Raw genomic sequence first — 15,927 nt, 5'->3', positions numbered from 1 at the left:
CCTGCTGCCGCACAGTTTCGGGGCGTCGATGTTGGCTATCCTTGTCAGGTGCTCGATCACCCCGTTCACAAAGAGGCAGAACAGGGTCGGTGCAAGCACACAACCCTGCCTCACCCCTCTGCGAACGGGGAATCTTTCGGTTAATTTACCGCTTCTCCCACACCTGACACGTGCAAAGTTATTATGGTGTAATTTCATCAGGACTGCCAGAATGTCTTCTGGGACGCCCAGCTCCGCCATAACCCTCCACAATTTCGGTCTAGGGACCAGGTTGAAGGCGGCGCGCAGATCCACGAAAACCGTGTACAGCGCGCCGCCCTCGACCAGTGCAGTCCTCCAGTACATGAGATTCAGTCTAAATATCTGATCCACTGTGGAGACCCCCCTCCTGAATCCCGCCTGGTACGGGCTCAGGGTATCCATGTCCTCCAGCCAATTTTGGAGCCGGTCCAGCATCAGCCTACCGAAGAGCTTCTGAGATACGTCGATAAGGCTGATGGGACGATAGTTGGCTGGTAGCAGTGGGGATCCCTTTTTAAATATTGGGACCATGGCTCTTTGGAAAGTAGCGGGAGCACCGTGAAGGCCGAAGGGCATCATGGTGAACTGATACAGTCCATCGGGGGTAGAAAAGGCTGTCTTCTTCTTATCCTCCTCTCTCAACGGGATCTGCCTGTACCCCTTACAGAGGTCCAGCGTACTGATGTATTTCGCCTTCCCTATCCGTTCGATCATCTCGTCAACACGAGGGAGGGGGTATGTATCAAAGGAGGAGATTTTATTCACCTCTCGAAAGTCAATACAAAACCGGATAGACCCGTCCGGTTTAGGGACTAGTACAATGGGGGAATTCCAGCTACTGATGGACGTCTCTATGACGCCCAGGCGCATCATCTGTACTATTTATTCTTGTATGATGGCTCTACGGGCTTCAGGGACCCGATAGGGTCGTTGGCGCACCGTTTTTCCGGGCTCGGTTGTGATGGCATGTTCGATTACAGAGGTGCGACCCGGGTAGGAGGAGAAGATCTTTTGTAGTGGACTCAAGGACGTCCGTAGATCCTGTTTTTGGTTTTCGGGCAGATCCGGATCCATGCACACCTCATAAGACAAAACCGATTCTGGTTCTGTGCCAACCAGTACGGGTAGAGGGCCAACCCAGGGTTTCAGCAGGTTTATGTGGTAGATCTGGGAGATATGTCTGTTAGGGTCGGTTTCCACCTCATAGGTGACTGGCGTTACTTGTCAAAGGATAGGAAATGGGCCCTGCCATTGACTTAGTAATTTGTGATCCGAGGATGGGATCAGGAGAAGGACGAGGTCCCCTGGGGCAAAAGACCGTGGTTTGGTGCCTTTATCGTACTGGTGCTTTTGATTGGCTTGTGCGGTTACCAGGTTCTGCCTCACAATTGGCCGTATTTGTCCTAAATGGGTCTTTAGGTTTTCTACATACTCGGGGAGAGGCCGGATTCGGTCTGGTTCGGCCTCCCAGGCCTCTTTGGCCATATCTAACAAAGTCCGTGGGGGTCGCCCATATAAGAGCTCATAGGGCGAGTAACCCGTGCTGCTCTGAACCTTGCAGCGGATTGCAAATAGAGCTAGGGGTAGCATCTCCTCCCACCTCCTGCTCTCAAGGGCCAACAGCTTTTTCAGTGTAGTCTTTAGGGTGGCGTTATACCGCTCAACCAGCCCATCGGTCTGGGGGTGGTATGCTGCGGTCCTTATCTGTTTAATACCCAATCGGGAACACACCTGTCTCATAAGGGTGGACACGAAGGGAGTCCCCTGGTCGGTTAGTATTTCCCTAGGGAAGCCTACCCTTGAGAAAACCGAGATCAGGGCTTTGGCTATGTTCTGGGTGGTGTGTTGTCTTAGGGAACGGCTTCCGGAAAGCGGGTGGCGTAGTCGACCAGTACTAGAGCGTATAGACAACCGCTCCTGGAGGGCAACAGGGGGCCTATGATGTCCATCCCTACTCTACTGAAAGGTATATCAATGAGGGGTAGAGGCTGTAGGGGTACTCTGGGAGGTCGGTACCTGCTAGTCTTTTGGCAGACCGGACATGCACGGCAATACTGTTTTATTTGTTGGTATACACCGGGCCAATAGAATTTGTCCAAGATGGCCTTTCCTGTCTTCTCGTCACTAAAGTGGCCTCCCAGCAGGTGACTATGGGCGAGAAACAACACCTTGTCTCTGAAGGGTCTCGGGATTATCAGCTGTGGTGTTTGTTCTGCCCCTGTCTTCCGGTATAAAAGGCCATTCTTATTAAAGAAATAGGGACCTACTTGTAAGGGATCTTCGTTGTCCAGTGCCCGTCCCCAGGCATCTTGAAGGACGGGATCCTCCTGTTGGGCAGCGCGGAATTCCACGTCGGTTTCCCTGGGGTGTTCTTCCGCTCGGATAGGAAAGACAGTGGCATAGTTCCTCTTCTCTTTCTTCTTTTGGCTTTTCGATTTGTGGGGCTTGTCTGGGGCTTCTGGACCGGGTTGGTTGTGTGGAAACGGGGCTTCTAACCACCATTTTTCTAGGGAGTCGGTGGTCTCACGTAGGAGACGGGGTAGGCCAGAGTAGTCGCTGCCCAGTATTACCTGCTCCGGGAGGTTTGGAATAAGGCCAACAGTTAGTGTGGTACCCTGATCCGTAGGGTGTTGAACCCGAACCCGGGCGGTGGGGTATAGTTTTGTGTCGCCGTGAACGCACTGGATGGCTACCGTACCGGTCACAGGTCCCACAGGGTTTGGCAGCTCCTGGGGACGGAGCACACTTTGTCTGCAGCCAGTATCCGCAAGGGCTAGAACAGGGTGTCCGTTGATCCGTACCGGGCAGTGGAATCGAGGAGGGTTCGGTTCTGCAGCGATGCACACAAAGTTCCGGGCGAGGCCCACCTCCATCGGTTTGTCTTTCTGGGGACACACTCGGGCGACGTGCCCATATCACCCACAGTGATAGCACTGAGGACCGGGTGGGGGTGCCCGTGGCATAAGAGGGTACGGGAACAAAGGGAGTGGCTCCGGTTTCTTGGGTAGGGGAGGTCTCGGTGTTCGGGTCAGGTTATGAGCTTGGGGACGGTGTGAATGTTCCTCCTTTGGCCTCTGAAAGTCTTGGGCGCGGCTGTAGGCGCTGGCGATCTCTACCGCACTCTCCAAGGTGAGACGGGCGTGTTGGCGAACCCATTTTTGGGTAGATGGCTGAAGGGATGCCAGGAACTGTTCCAAATATATTTTGGAGAGGATATCTTCTTTTGTGGCGGAGGCGGATCGCAACCAGCGATCGGCCAGATCCCGGATTCGGAAGGACAGTGCTCTTGGTGTTTCTTGGGGTCCTTCTTTTGCTTGACGCAGCTTCACCCTGTAGGTTTCATCGTCTATGCCTAGACGTTCCAGGATGCAGGTTTTGATATCAGCATAAGGTGTTTGGCCCTGTACATTGGCCTGTTGGTACGCAGCTTGTAATTCACCGGTAAGTAGCGGACCTAGATAGTGTCTCCAGCGGTCAGGGGGCCAGGCAGCGGCTTGAGCCAGCCGTTCAAAGTTAGTAAAAAAGAAGTCCGGGTCTTCTCCCGGGACGTACTTTTGGAGGACCACGGAGGGGAGGGAGGTGATCGGTCTTTGGTGACCTAGTACATCGGTGAGTTTTCCCATAGCCTGGTCCTGGGCCGCCCCCTGCCCCTTCAATACGTCATGCAACTGGCCTCGGTCGTCTTCGGCGGTTTTGAGGAACTGCTCCATCATCTTCCCGAGCTGTTCCTGGGTCTCGGCGAGTTTCTTTACGGCGGCCTCCATGCTTCCGGGCAATCCCACTTCTGACACCAACTGTAGACGTGGGGGGTGTGCGGGCCGGAATAACAGGCGTGGAGGCCGTATATAGTGTGCTATGACTTAGCAGTCTTTATTACAGTACACAGTTATGGTCGTGAAAAAGAAGCAGAGGGTAGGGATGAAGGTGGTGTTCCGGGTTCTTGTCTTCGGGTGAGGGATGGTTCTGGAAGGGTCTTGAGCGACGCCTCTGGGTGTAGGGTTGATTCTTCTTCTCTTTGCCGGTCCGGTGGTCCTCGGAGTGAAGGGGAGAGAGAACAGGGCGGTTAGTTCTTAAGCACGGGACTAGCTGAATGCTGTCACCAATCACCATAGGTGTGTGGAGGTCAAAGCGAGAGTGAGGAAGGGGACGGTAGGGAAGAAGATGGGAGGGTATCCGAGCGGGAAGGAAGAAGGTGGACTAAGTGAGGGTTCCAGAGTGGGGTTCCTTGCTTTATGTGACTCGGCCCGTGGTATATACACATATATAGTGCTCTTAGGGGTGCTACACAGTGAGGGGGTTCTCTAATTACAAAATATACAGGTCCGCCTGGGAGCCAGGAGACAGGGTACTCACATGCCCCGCCGTAACTCTCCCTTGAGTTACGGCCGCTCTCCAGTGTCCTCCACCGGACTCCACCAGTCCTCGGTCCAGACCTCGTCGTCTTCTCCGTTTTCTCTGTTAGGCTTTCCAGGGGCGCTGCTGTCCGTCTTCTGCCACAAGCCGGGCTCACCACGCAACTCGCCGCCTTCTCTTCCTGCTTTTTCTTCTTCCGTCGTCGGGTAGGGGGCGGGACTTCCGGGGTCACTCGGGAGTCCTTCCGGTGTCACGTCCTTACGGGTCGGGTCCTGCAAGGAGGGAGAAGAACATGGAGTCCGGGTTGCCAGGGACGCTGGCGGATCGGTCCGCGAGGCTCGGGACCTCGAGGGGAGCGACGGGTCACCCGAGGTAGGAACCGCATCCCGTTCACAGTAGCAAAGTATTGTGGGCAAGTCTCCTAAATGTTTTGTGGTATTTTGTACCACTGGGGAGCAGTGCAACGTGTTTGGCTTGTGCCCCTAGGATTCTGTTTGGTGTGGAGGTGAGTGTCCCTAGGATGCCTTTAAGTATGGTGTACTAGTGTTCCGATGGTAGTTTAAGGGGCAAGGGTCCAAAAAATGCAGTGTTCTTTGGCAGGACGCCTTTAGGATGCAGTGTGGTGGATTATTGTTACTGGGGTTCATTAAAATGTGATGTGGTCGCTTCCACACTATATACTATATACTGTTGAGTGATAGTTTGTCCACGATGCAATACATTGTGGTGATTAGCATCACCAAGAGGCAGTGTAATGGATTAATGTTCCCAGGATGACACACAGTGGTGTTACTGCTGTGCACTGTAGAGTGGTGAGGTAGTGACTCAATGATGGCATTTAGTAAAAAGTATCAGAGTCCCTAGGATCCAGTGCAAAGTAGTTGGTTAGTGTCACGCCGGTGATGGATTAGGGTCACCGAGATACAGTGATTTGTGTTCCATCAGTGTCACTAAAATTCAAGTCAGTGTTAATGGTCATTGTCATCACGCTTCAGCACAGTGTATTGGTCTAGTATCCCTAAAATGCAGTGACGTGTATTTGGTTACATTATCCAGGATGCAATGATCTGTGGAGGGTTAGTGACCCTAGATTGTTAATGTTCCTAGCATGTAGTGCAGCGTGGTGGAGTAGAGTACAATGTGGAGGTCTGGTGTTCTTAGGATGCAATTCACTATGATGTGATTGTGCCACAGGGGTGCAGTGTAACTTCATAAATTAGTATCCGTAGGATTTAAAGTTGTGCATGTGCATGAATTTCCCTAGGATGCAGATATGTGGATTAGTGTCCCTAGGATGCACCATGATAGTGTAGCGGCCGTAGGATGTAGAGCAGGGTGGTTGGTTAGCGTCCTTATCATGAAGTGTTGTGTTTTGAGTTAATGTCCCAAGATTACATTTAGTCATGTTAGTGACCAAAGTGTTTAAAGTGTAGATTATTGCCTGTAGGAGGTAGTTCCATGTGTAATGGACTTGTGTCACTAATTTGCAGTGAACTGTGGTGGGTTACAGCCCATAGGATGTGACGTGGCAGGCTAGAGGCATAGGATAGATTTGTGCATGCCATGTTAGAGTCCCTAGTGCGCAGTTGGTGACAACAGCGCATAGTTCAGGGTAACAGGTTTATGTACCTTTTACAATGTAGAAAGTAATGGATAATGTTCCTATTATACAGTACACTGCTGCAATTGCAGCACAGTAAGGCAGGTTACTTCCCCAGGGAATAAATGCAATGGCTTATTGCCCTAACATTGCAATTTGGGGTTTTGTTGTCCCTATCATAGAGTTTGGCAGTCTTGGATGCAGTGTGGAAGGTTAGTGTTCCAAGAATGCAGAGCAAGAAAGCAGAGCTAGGTAGTGGAACCGTGTCAAGGGGTGAGTTACCTTCCCTAGGATGCAATGCAGTGTGATGGGTTGGAACACACTGTGGTGATTTGTAGTCTCATTTACAGTTTGAAAGGAACTGAAAATCCTCCAATTTAGTAGCACACCCTCGGAAGCTACAGTAGGACCAGTGGTATGTCGGGTGATAACACACCCGCTATTTTAGGGTGGAAAGGGAAAAGAACCCTTTTCTTTAAATAACCCTCACTCATTTCTTTAAATAACCATCACTCATTTATTTAAATAACCATCACTCACTCTAACATTGGCATATTTGATAGGGTGGATTGTTGTCCCAATTCACAGTGTGGTGCCCTCGTACAATGTAAGAGGTTAGTGTCACAATGATACAGTTAAACATGATGGGTTTTTATTGTTAGGATTCGTTGCTAGATAATGGCGTAGTATCCTTAGGCTAGAGTGTGGTAGGATGGGATAGTCTACCTTTAATGCAGTACAATGTGTGCCTTGGTGACCATTGAATGCTGTGAATGGTGACCAGTCAGCTTCCCTTGGACAAAGTGTTGAGTTTTATTGCCCTCAATCTTGGGGGGCTTTGGGAAGCGGCTAGAATGGATTGCAGTAGCTTTGCAGTGTAGCCTGGTGAGTTAGTGCTCCTGGAGGCAGTTCAGTGTGGTGGATTAGTGTCCCTAAGGTATAGTGTGGCATGGTAGGTTAGTATCCTGAGAGCGCTTTATGGTACAGTGTGGTTGGTTAGTACCTCTAGACTGCAGTGTGGTGGGCTAGTTCCACTGTGGTTCCTTAATTCCTTTAGAATGCATTGAAGTCGTCTGGATAAGTTTCCCTTTTGGCATTTTGGCAGATAAGGATCCCTAGGATGCAGTGGTGTTTGGTGGGCTTTCTCTGAGGTGCAGTGTGGTGAGTTTCTGTTCATAGGATGCAGCATAATATGGTGGGTACATGGTGGGCACATGTCACTAGATACATTGCATTATGACAGGTTACTGGCTCTAAGAAGGAATACAATGAGACAGTGCTTTTATGAGCGTCACTTTGATGCAGGAAAATGTATTGCATTAGTGCCACTATGATTTAACATAGAATGTTGGGTCAATGAGTGTAGGACACAGTTTACCGTGATTGGCAGTGTAATGGATTCGTTTAAGGGGTCATTTAAGGTCAGGGGTGTCTCATTTACATTTTTGTGCAGGGCTAGTAGTGGGCTTTTCCCCCAGGTGGCATCCGCCATCATAAAAGGAGTTGCTTTGGGAAACCAATAGTAACAACAGCTCACTCATGGCATTTCAGACCTACCACCAATTCCTTTTTTTCCTGAAGAGAGATACCCACAGCGCAGGTGTTTTTCAGAAACAAAATCTCATGCCCCTGGCGTTTGAGGATTTTCCTTTCAAGTAAAGAAAGAACGGTACCTAGAGGTTCACTTAAGCTAACAACAAACAATGCAATCATGCCTTTCAAAAACCCTGAATAGTTTGTGAACTTGATATATACGTGGGGTGTCAGGAAACCAGGGTCACTCCATTTTTGGTGAGAATTTTCTCACAGCACCTAAATGAAGTTGAGCATTTTCCTAAAATGACGGAATACTGAGTTGGGGCAACCACTCTAAGTAGGTAGGACCCTTTGACAACTCTTACATTGGTAGGTGACCCAGTAACATTGTTTTCCGACTGATGGAGTCAGCTGTGGCTCTGATTTTGGGAAACTCTCCATTCTCTGACCTCTAAAGTAGACAGCTTATGTGGCAGGCAAGTGTTAGGGTCACCATTCAATTTTGGCCGGTGGTGTCTTACTGCCCACTTGTGAACGCTGTCCTTAGTGTCCGTAGGATGCATTGTGGTGCAGGTGTGCAGTTATAATAATGTGATGGATCAGTGTCCCGAGAATGACGTATAGTGGACTAGTGTCCACAGGACACAATGTGGTGGTGTAGAGACCCTAAGAAGCAAAGTTCTGTGGTGGGAGAGTGTCCCCTTGATGCAGTAGTGTGTAATGTTTTCTGCAGTAGGTTAGTCTGCCTAGGAAACAGTAAATCAGGATGCATATGTATACCCATAACACTATCAGGTGCGGTGGCTTGGTGTATGTAGAGTGGAGCCCAGAAGGCTTATTTCCCTATTTTAGAGTACAGTGTGTTAGTTAGGGTCCCTCTGCATTCAGTGCCATGATGTTTGTGGGTTATGGAAAACACTAAACACATGTTTCTTGCAAACATTTGAATATGTGCTTGCAGAGAACTCCACCTGTTTTATGTACATTGCGTTGACAGAGTGCGTAAAGGCTGTATTTAGCCAGACGTAAAAGTAGAAATAGAAAAATATTACTCATATTGCCAACAATAACACATGTAGCGCCTTTCATAATAAACAGATTTAGACATGACTAAGGCAGCTCTTCATCTAAGCATGCATTACTCCAACATGTGCACTCTGAAGAATTATCTATGCATTTTATGCATAGCTTAGATGTGGTTATGCTGGCAACGCTTGTGTATACTTATGATCCGGATTATTTTGCCCTATTTGTCACATGCAAGCACAATCAATAATACCCAGTGTCTAATTTTACTAGAGAATGATTGGATTAGAAGTCAACAATACATGATAACACAATGGCTGTTAGATGGTGCATTTTCTATCAAATGCATGTGGTAAGTTTCCAAAGTAATAAATTAAATTAACTCAATTGACCTTAAAATACTCTTTTCTAGGATAACTCACAGGCCATGATTTACAGAAGGATATAAGTGTAATCTCTTGAATACCAATGGTAACTAGACTTCCCCCTTGGTATGACTCTCACCGGGTGATACTCCATCAAATGAATTACCATTGTCGTGCTACAGCATGTCACTAATAGTTCTTCAATCAGAGAACCCTCTAGTCGGATTGACATTGTGATGCAAACTATGTGCTGCGGCTTTTCACAGGATTATACTTACTACACTGTTGTAAATAACGAAGTCCTTGAGCCAGGTATATATAACAAGCTGGATTTAATAAAGCTTAGTTCCAAGTTAGGTTTCAAGCAAATAAGTAAAGATGACAGAAGCCCCACCTGGAGCAGCCTCCATCCACCAACTGCCACTCCACACAGCTCCAGACCCCAAGCATCCCGTGACATCACACACATCCAACATTCCAAACATCATCCAGTACACCATCACTCACTCTGGCTGAACAGTAGGGAAGAGACAAGTAAGTTATAACTTATCACCCTTCCTTTGGGATAACTAAAAGCAGAAATGATGCACATAAATTGAAACATCATTAAATACATTACGTAAGAAGGAATGGAAGCAATCCACAATATACATGCATAAAATAAAAATGATGAGGAGAAATTGAAAACATCAATAAATATAAAACTTCAGAAATAATGGAATTATTCCACCAATACATGCATGAAAATTATGGAATTGACCAATTACGAAAAATAAAACACTGATAGAGATTAACCCCCATCCCCCAATAAATACACTAATGGAGATTAACCCCATCCCCCTCCCTTAGGGGAACAAAAAAAACACACCTCACCAAACATACAGAGCGGTGAAATAAAACCGGGGCACACACCACCCCATAACTGTGAAATAATACCAACCCACAAACTAACCAAACTCACCAACGTAGGACACTCACCACCCTAAATAAACAGCACTGGGGCACTCACCACCCCACAAACTCACCACCGTAGAGCACTATCCACTCTAAAAAAATAATTAGCACTGGGGTACTCACCACCCCACAAACTCACCACCGAAGGGCACTTATCACCCTAAAATAAACAGCACTGTGGCACTGACCACCCCATAAACACACCACCGTAGGGCACTCACCACCCTAAAATAAACAGCACTGGGGCACTGACAACCCCACAAACTCACCACCGTAGGGTACTCACCACCCTAAAATAAACAGCACTGGGGCACTGACCACCCCACAAACTCACCACCGTAGGGCACTATCCACCCTAAAAAATAACAAGCACTGGGGTACTCACCACCCCACAAACTCACCTCCATAGGGCACACACCACCCTTAAATAAACAGCACTGGGGCACTCACCACCCCAACTTCACAAACAAATAGAACACTCACCACCCAAACTAAACAGCACTTAGGCACTAAACACCCCAAGAAGTATCAAATCACCTCAGGACAGAATATACCACCCCATGACCTCCCCTAAGATGGCTGCACAGTGCAATATACACTGATACAGACCTTAGACACAAACCATGACCTTGAACCCACACACACACAACGAGACAAACATTAAGTGACCAGCTTTAATAAAGCTTAGTTCCAAGTTAGGTTTCAAGTAAACAAGTAAAGATGACAAAAGCCCCACCAGGAGCAGCCTCCCTGCTGCTCAGCCTGCATCCACCAACTGCCACTCCACACAGCTCCAGACCCCAAGCATCCTGTGACATCACACACATCCAACATTCCAAACATCATCCAGTACACCCGCACTCATTCTGGCTGAGCAGTAAGGAAGAGACAAGTAAGGTATAACACACACGTCTGTACAAGAGGCAGGCCATTAACTACCTTTGTATTGCTTGGATCACTGAATCCAATTAAATGTGACTTTAGTTTAATGTTAGTTTTCGCAGAACAGTACGGTTCTAATGTAGAAGTGTATAAAGGAGAATTTAGAACTTGATACTTTATTAGCTGAAGGAAGGGTTTGCCTAGGCATTTAGCTGTTAATCAAATTTTAAAGATAAGTGGAGGGAAACCAGTGAGAAGTTTACAGATGAAAGTAAGGTTTTCAAAATTGTTCCAAAATGGACTGGAGGCAAGTGGAGTTGGAGGAGCAGTAAACAATGGGATCAAACGGCCAGCCCAAAAGCCGAGATCTTTGCAGAAGTTTGAAAATGCATAATAAATCTGGCTAATTCATTGCATGTCATAGCTGCCATGTTCTTCCTTCCTGCAGAAATCGTGGATGGCAATGTGAAAATGACCCTTGGAATGATCTGGACAATTATCCTCAGATTTGCAATTCAGGATATATCAGTTGAAGGTAGGATCATTTAGTTCTGGCTTTCTGCTATGTCATGGCATCCTTGCTGTGCTACTCAAATTAAAACTGATAGGTTGCAACAAAGGACTGAGGACCAGATGTATGAAACCATTTTGAGGTTATTGGCCATGTGGTTTGCAAAATCACATGGTTTGTCACGACAAAATAGTGTTTGGCCGCATATTAAAGCCCTTTTCTTTTAGGAACCATGACAGGCGGCAGTTGGGGCAGGAGTGACAGACAGTTGCCCAGAGGAGCACTGCCTTCTCCCCACAGTGTCCTCCCAAGCAGGAAACCTTTTTTTAAGCAGTACCTGTTTGTGTTTGGGAATGTGAACGCAGCGATAGAGGTCGCCATTCCCTGCAAAGGCTGTTATCCCTGCATGGACAGCCAATGACAAGGGCTCACAAACAGACATCTGCCTAATTAACTTTCATTAGGTATGTTGTTCTGTGACCCCCTGCGAAGGGTGCTTTGTTATGCAACCAGTTTGCACTTACAATTTGACACCTGCCTGTTGGTACATCTGGCCCATATTTGAAATTATAATTGTATTTATTCTTTTCTAGTTTCAATTCATCAGTGCCTAAGGAGAGATTACACCCACTGACTTTGTAGATATTCTCTACCAGGTTATGTAGAACAAAATTATTGTGGTGGTCAATAATTTAGTAATGATAGTTACTGATGTTAGTAATTGTTATTAATAATACTTACATCATCATTTATCCAAGAAACTCATCCTAGGGAGCCATCCTCAGTTGAGAGCCTTCATGAGAGATGCACTCTACAAAAGTGTTGAAGACCTGCTTCCCTGGCTTGGTGGTGGAGTCACACAGGGAGCCCGCTTGAGCCAAAAATGTTTAAAAAAACAAACAATCGCAATGAATTCACAGACGATCTGGGTATAGTAAAAAATAAAGCACTGTCTCCCGCACTTGTTTTTATTAGTCCCCTGGGTGGGTCAGGTCCGGGAGGGGGGGTTGTTTATATTTTTACAGGGGAGGGGGCGAATATTGCCACCCTCCCCTGGCCGATTTCGGCCCTGGGGCACCCAGCCTTATTAAAAGTAGGTGGGAGGCCCACAGCCCCCCTTCGAGGCCAAATTCGGCCCAGAGACCCCATCCTCCCGGGTCCTACCAAAGTTAAAAGGGGGGAGGGGACATGCAGCCCCCCTCCCCAGGACAATTTTGGCCCTGGAGACTCCTTCACCCTGGTACCGGCCACAATAACAAAAGGGAGGGGGGCTGCAAGGGCAGGAAAACCTGTGTTTGCACTAGTTTGGTGGGAGCAATTTTAAAGCTCCCGCCAAGCGAGAGAAAACACGAAGTCCACTCCCAGCTGGCGGGAGGTTTAAAAATGCTCCCGCCAGCTGGGAGCAGACTTCAGATCTATTTTCCTGCCAGTAGTAATGCTGGCAGGGAAACAGACCTGAATATTGCTCCTAGCTCCCTGTGGGCGGAACAGTGCCAGCTTCTACTGGATGAGGGGGAGCCAGCTAGGGCCTTGGGGATCCCCCCAAGACCCCAACCATATATAAATATATACACACACACACACACACACACATATATATATATATATACATCGTCAATGCCTTGAATGCGCTTCCAGGCGCAGGCACCAGGGCCGGACTGGGAACTGAAACCGACCCTGGCAACCTGCTTGGCCGGGCGTCCCTGGGGTGAGGGGGTGCAGCCGAGCTGTTTGCTGGGGTCGGGTTCGGACGATATTGTTACAGGGGGCCTATATTGCTGACCCCCGTACCAAACAAAGCCTCCAGGGGCCCAAAACCAGCCCCCAGCCTGGCAGTCTACCGGGGAAACGCCGGGTGCCCCCTATGGCCAGTCTGGCCCTGGCAGACACGGACCTCAAACGCCGCATATATATATATGGAACAAACAATTATTTCTGATACACAAGTACTGGATGAAATGAATATTCAAACTAATGTCAGACAACCCACGGCTTTCAAACCGAAATCGAAATTTTGCCCGATCCTGTATCCCGGCAACAAAATCGATCTTTTTCATGAACTAGTGACCAACGAGATAGAAGAAATGCCAAAAAACGTTAACAAAAAGAGGAAAGAAAATCTAACAATTGAGGAACGCCAAGCCATTTCGAGTCTCAAAAACAATGTCCAAATTGAAATAAAACCTGCGGACAAGGGCGGGAATATCGTGATCCTGGATAAAACAAATTATGTAGAAGAAGCCATGCGTCAACTAACCGACCAAAAGAATTACACAGTACTTAAGAAAAATCCAACTGAAGAAATGAAACTTGAACTACAAACCAAGCTAGATGGCTGGTTCTCAAAGGGCCTCATCACAGACAGCGGAAAGAAATTTTTGATGGTTGACAATCCGATCCTCCCAACAATTTACTTTTTACCAAAAGTACACAAGACTCTGAATAATCCGCCTGGGAGGCCAATAATTTCCAGCTGTGGAGGCCTGTACGAGAACGTGTCGAGCTATGTAGATTTCTTCATTGCTCCGATAGTACCTACCCTCAGCTCACATATAAAAGACACTGGCGATTTTATTCGCACGCTAATGGAAACCGAATGGCAACCAGACTACCTATTGGTGACGATCGATGTGGTCTCACTGTACACGTCGATAGACCACAAAATTGGTCTCGCAGCAATGAAATACTTTCTAGACCAGCAACCGATCTCCCAAAGAGAACATTCAAAAATGATCTTAGATATGATAAGCCTTTGCTTATACAACAACATCTTCATATTCAATAAAACTATTTACCGACAATGCTGCGGAACAGCTATGGGAGTTTCCTTTTCTCCAAGCTACGCTAATCTCACCATGGGGTGGTGGGAGAAGTGCGTGGCTTGGAGGGAAGAAAACGAACAGCATATGGCCAAGGTAGCACTCTGGCTACGGTTCATAGACGATTTATTCCTCCTGTGGAAAGGCAGTGAAAATGAATTTGTCACCTTCTTCAATATCCTCAACCAGAACTCAGAAGGACTGAAGTTTACGTATACCATCAACTCCAAAGAAATTGTATTTCTTGACACCAAAGTGTACATTGCAGGAAACAAAATTCAAACAACTGTTCATAGGAAAGAGACAGCCACAAACAGCATCCTGCACGGATTAAGTTTCCACCCTCAAAAACTTGTGAAAAGCATTCCGTATGGAGAACTTTTACGAATGAAAAGAAATTGTTCGGAAGTGAAGGAGATGGAATCAAAGTTCAAAGAAACAAAAGAACGCTTCAGACAAAGAGGGTACAAACAGGTGGATTTAAGAAACTGCGAAATAAGAGCAAGAAGCAAAACCAGAGCTGAAACACTAATACCCAAGGAACATCCCGCGCCCTCGCAACCAGTTGAATATGACAGATCGAACCAGCCAAGGATGATAATGACATTCAGTAAAGAAAGTCACAAAATTCAAAATGTAATGAAAAAGTACTGGCCAGCACTTAGGAAAGACCCGGACATTGGGACAACGATAGGAAACTACCCATTGGTCTCCTATAGAAGGGCACGCAATTTAGCAGACGAGTTGACCCAAAGTCATTTTGAATATAAACAAGTACCATCATGGCTGGAAATGAGAAAACAAGGCTTCAACAAATGCCCAAATTGCAAAGCCTGCAAAATAGGCCGAAATATCAAAAGCCTCAAGGATGCAAGCAACAAGAACTTCATAATCAAAGGCAACATCAATTGTGACTCATCCTTCGTAGTGTACATGATTCAATGCTTTTGTGGAAAATCCTACATTGGCAGTACCACTTGTTCCCTGAAAACACGGATTTTACAACACATCCGTGCAATCCAGAATCATGACAACTCATATGCCATCGCGAAACACCTCGTCCAGCATGACAACAAAACTTGGCAGGATGTGAAATATTTTGGTTTAGCTATGATCGCACCAAATGAAAGAGGTGGCAACCGTATCCAACAACTGCGAAGACTCGAATCAAAGTTGATCATGAGGTTCAAAACCAAACAACCTGGAGGCCTCAATGGTGATGAGGAACTTTATGTACACATATGAAGGACACTACTAATGATCGTTATGATCACCAAATTGGGACTCTTCTTCTTTAATATGCTTAATGTGTTTATTGAGATTCACCACTGACACCAAAATAGAGTTGTATTTTGTTATTTGTTAGTATTTAATTGCTCTTTACATTTGCCAAATTAATTTTTTACAAAACAGTCATGGGTGGACGCTAACATTGGGGACGTAGGGCACTCAGCCCTTTATCCTAAATGGAGTACCTCCATAATAGCTAAACTTCACGTGAGCCAGCCCCCTTCCACTCTGTGGGCAGACTCAACACGCACATGTCAACATGTGCGTCATAAAGCGCGACTTGCCCTGGTTAACAGAGGGCCCGCTTTCAGGTGAAATAGCGCCAAAACTCGCCCCAATGCAGCGAATCCCCATGACTCACACTGTAAACTGTGATGGCTCAAACAGAGTAAAACCACATGTCCCAGCATGCACCAAAACTTAGGGGCGTGTCTTACAGGCATCAATGTGTTAAAACTAATGAGGGGACTACACTAACTGGCTACCGTGAACACGAACTACGGTTCGAAACGCGTAGGTGTTGTCACGTTTTGAATAATAAAACTGCAAATTGAAACCCAAGGCGAGTGC

The 15,927-nt window shown here is 47.0% G+C and overlaps 1 protein-coding gene across 1 annotated transcript in view; it reads left to right on the top strand.

Annotated features, from left to right (window-relative positions):
• ACTN2 (actinin alpha 2) overlaps positions 1 to 15,927 on the top strand; it is a 296,075-nt gene that overhangs the window by 122,188 nt on the left and 157,960 nt on the right. Inside the window, exon 4 of the mRNA XM_078648602.1 lies at positions 11,186 to 11,272. Within this exon, the coding sequence (XP_078504728.1) occupies positions 11,186 to 11,272 (87 nt within the window). The remainder of the gene's footprint in view (positions 1 to 11,185; positions 11,273 to 15,927) is intronic.

The sequence above is a fragment of the Lissotriton helveticus genome, chromosome 6 (genome assembly GCF_964261635.1).
Source record: "Lissotriton helveticus chromosome 6, aLisHel1.1, whole genome shotgun sequence".
Taxonomy (NCBI): domain Eukaryota; kingdom Metazoa; phylum Chordata; class Amphibia; order Caudata; family Salamandridae; genus Lissotriton; species Lissotriton helveticus.
Note: the sequence above shows the minus strand (reverse complement) of the source record. Positions and strands in the feature narration are given on the sequence as shown.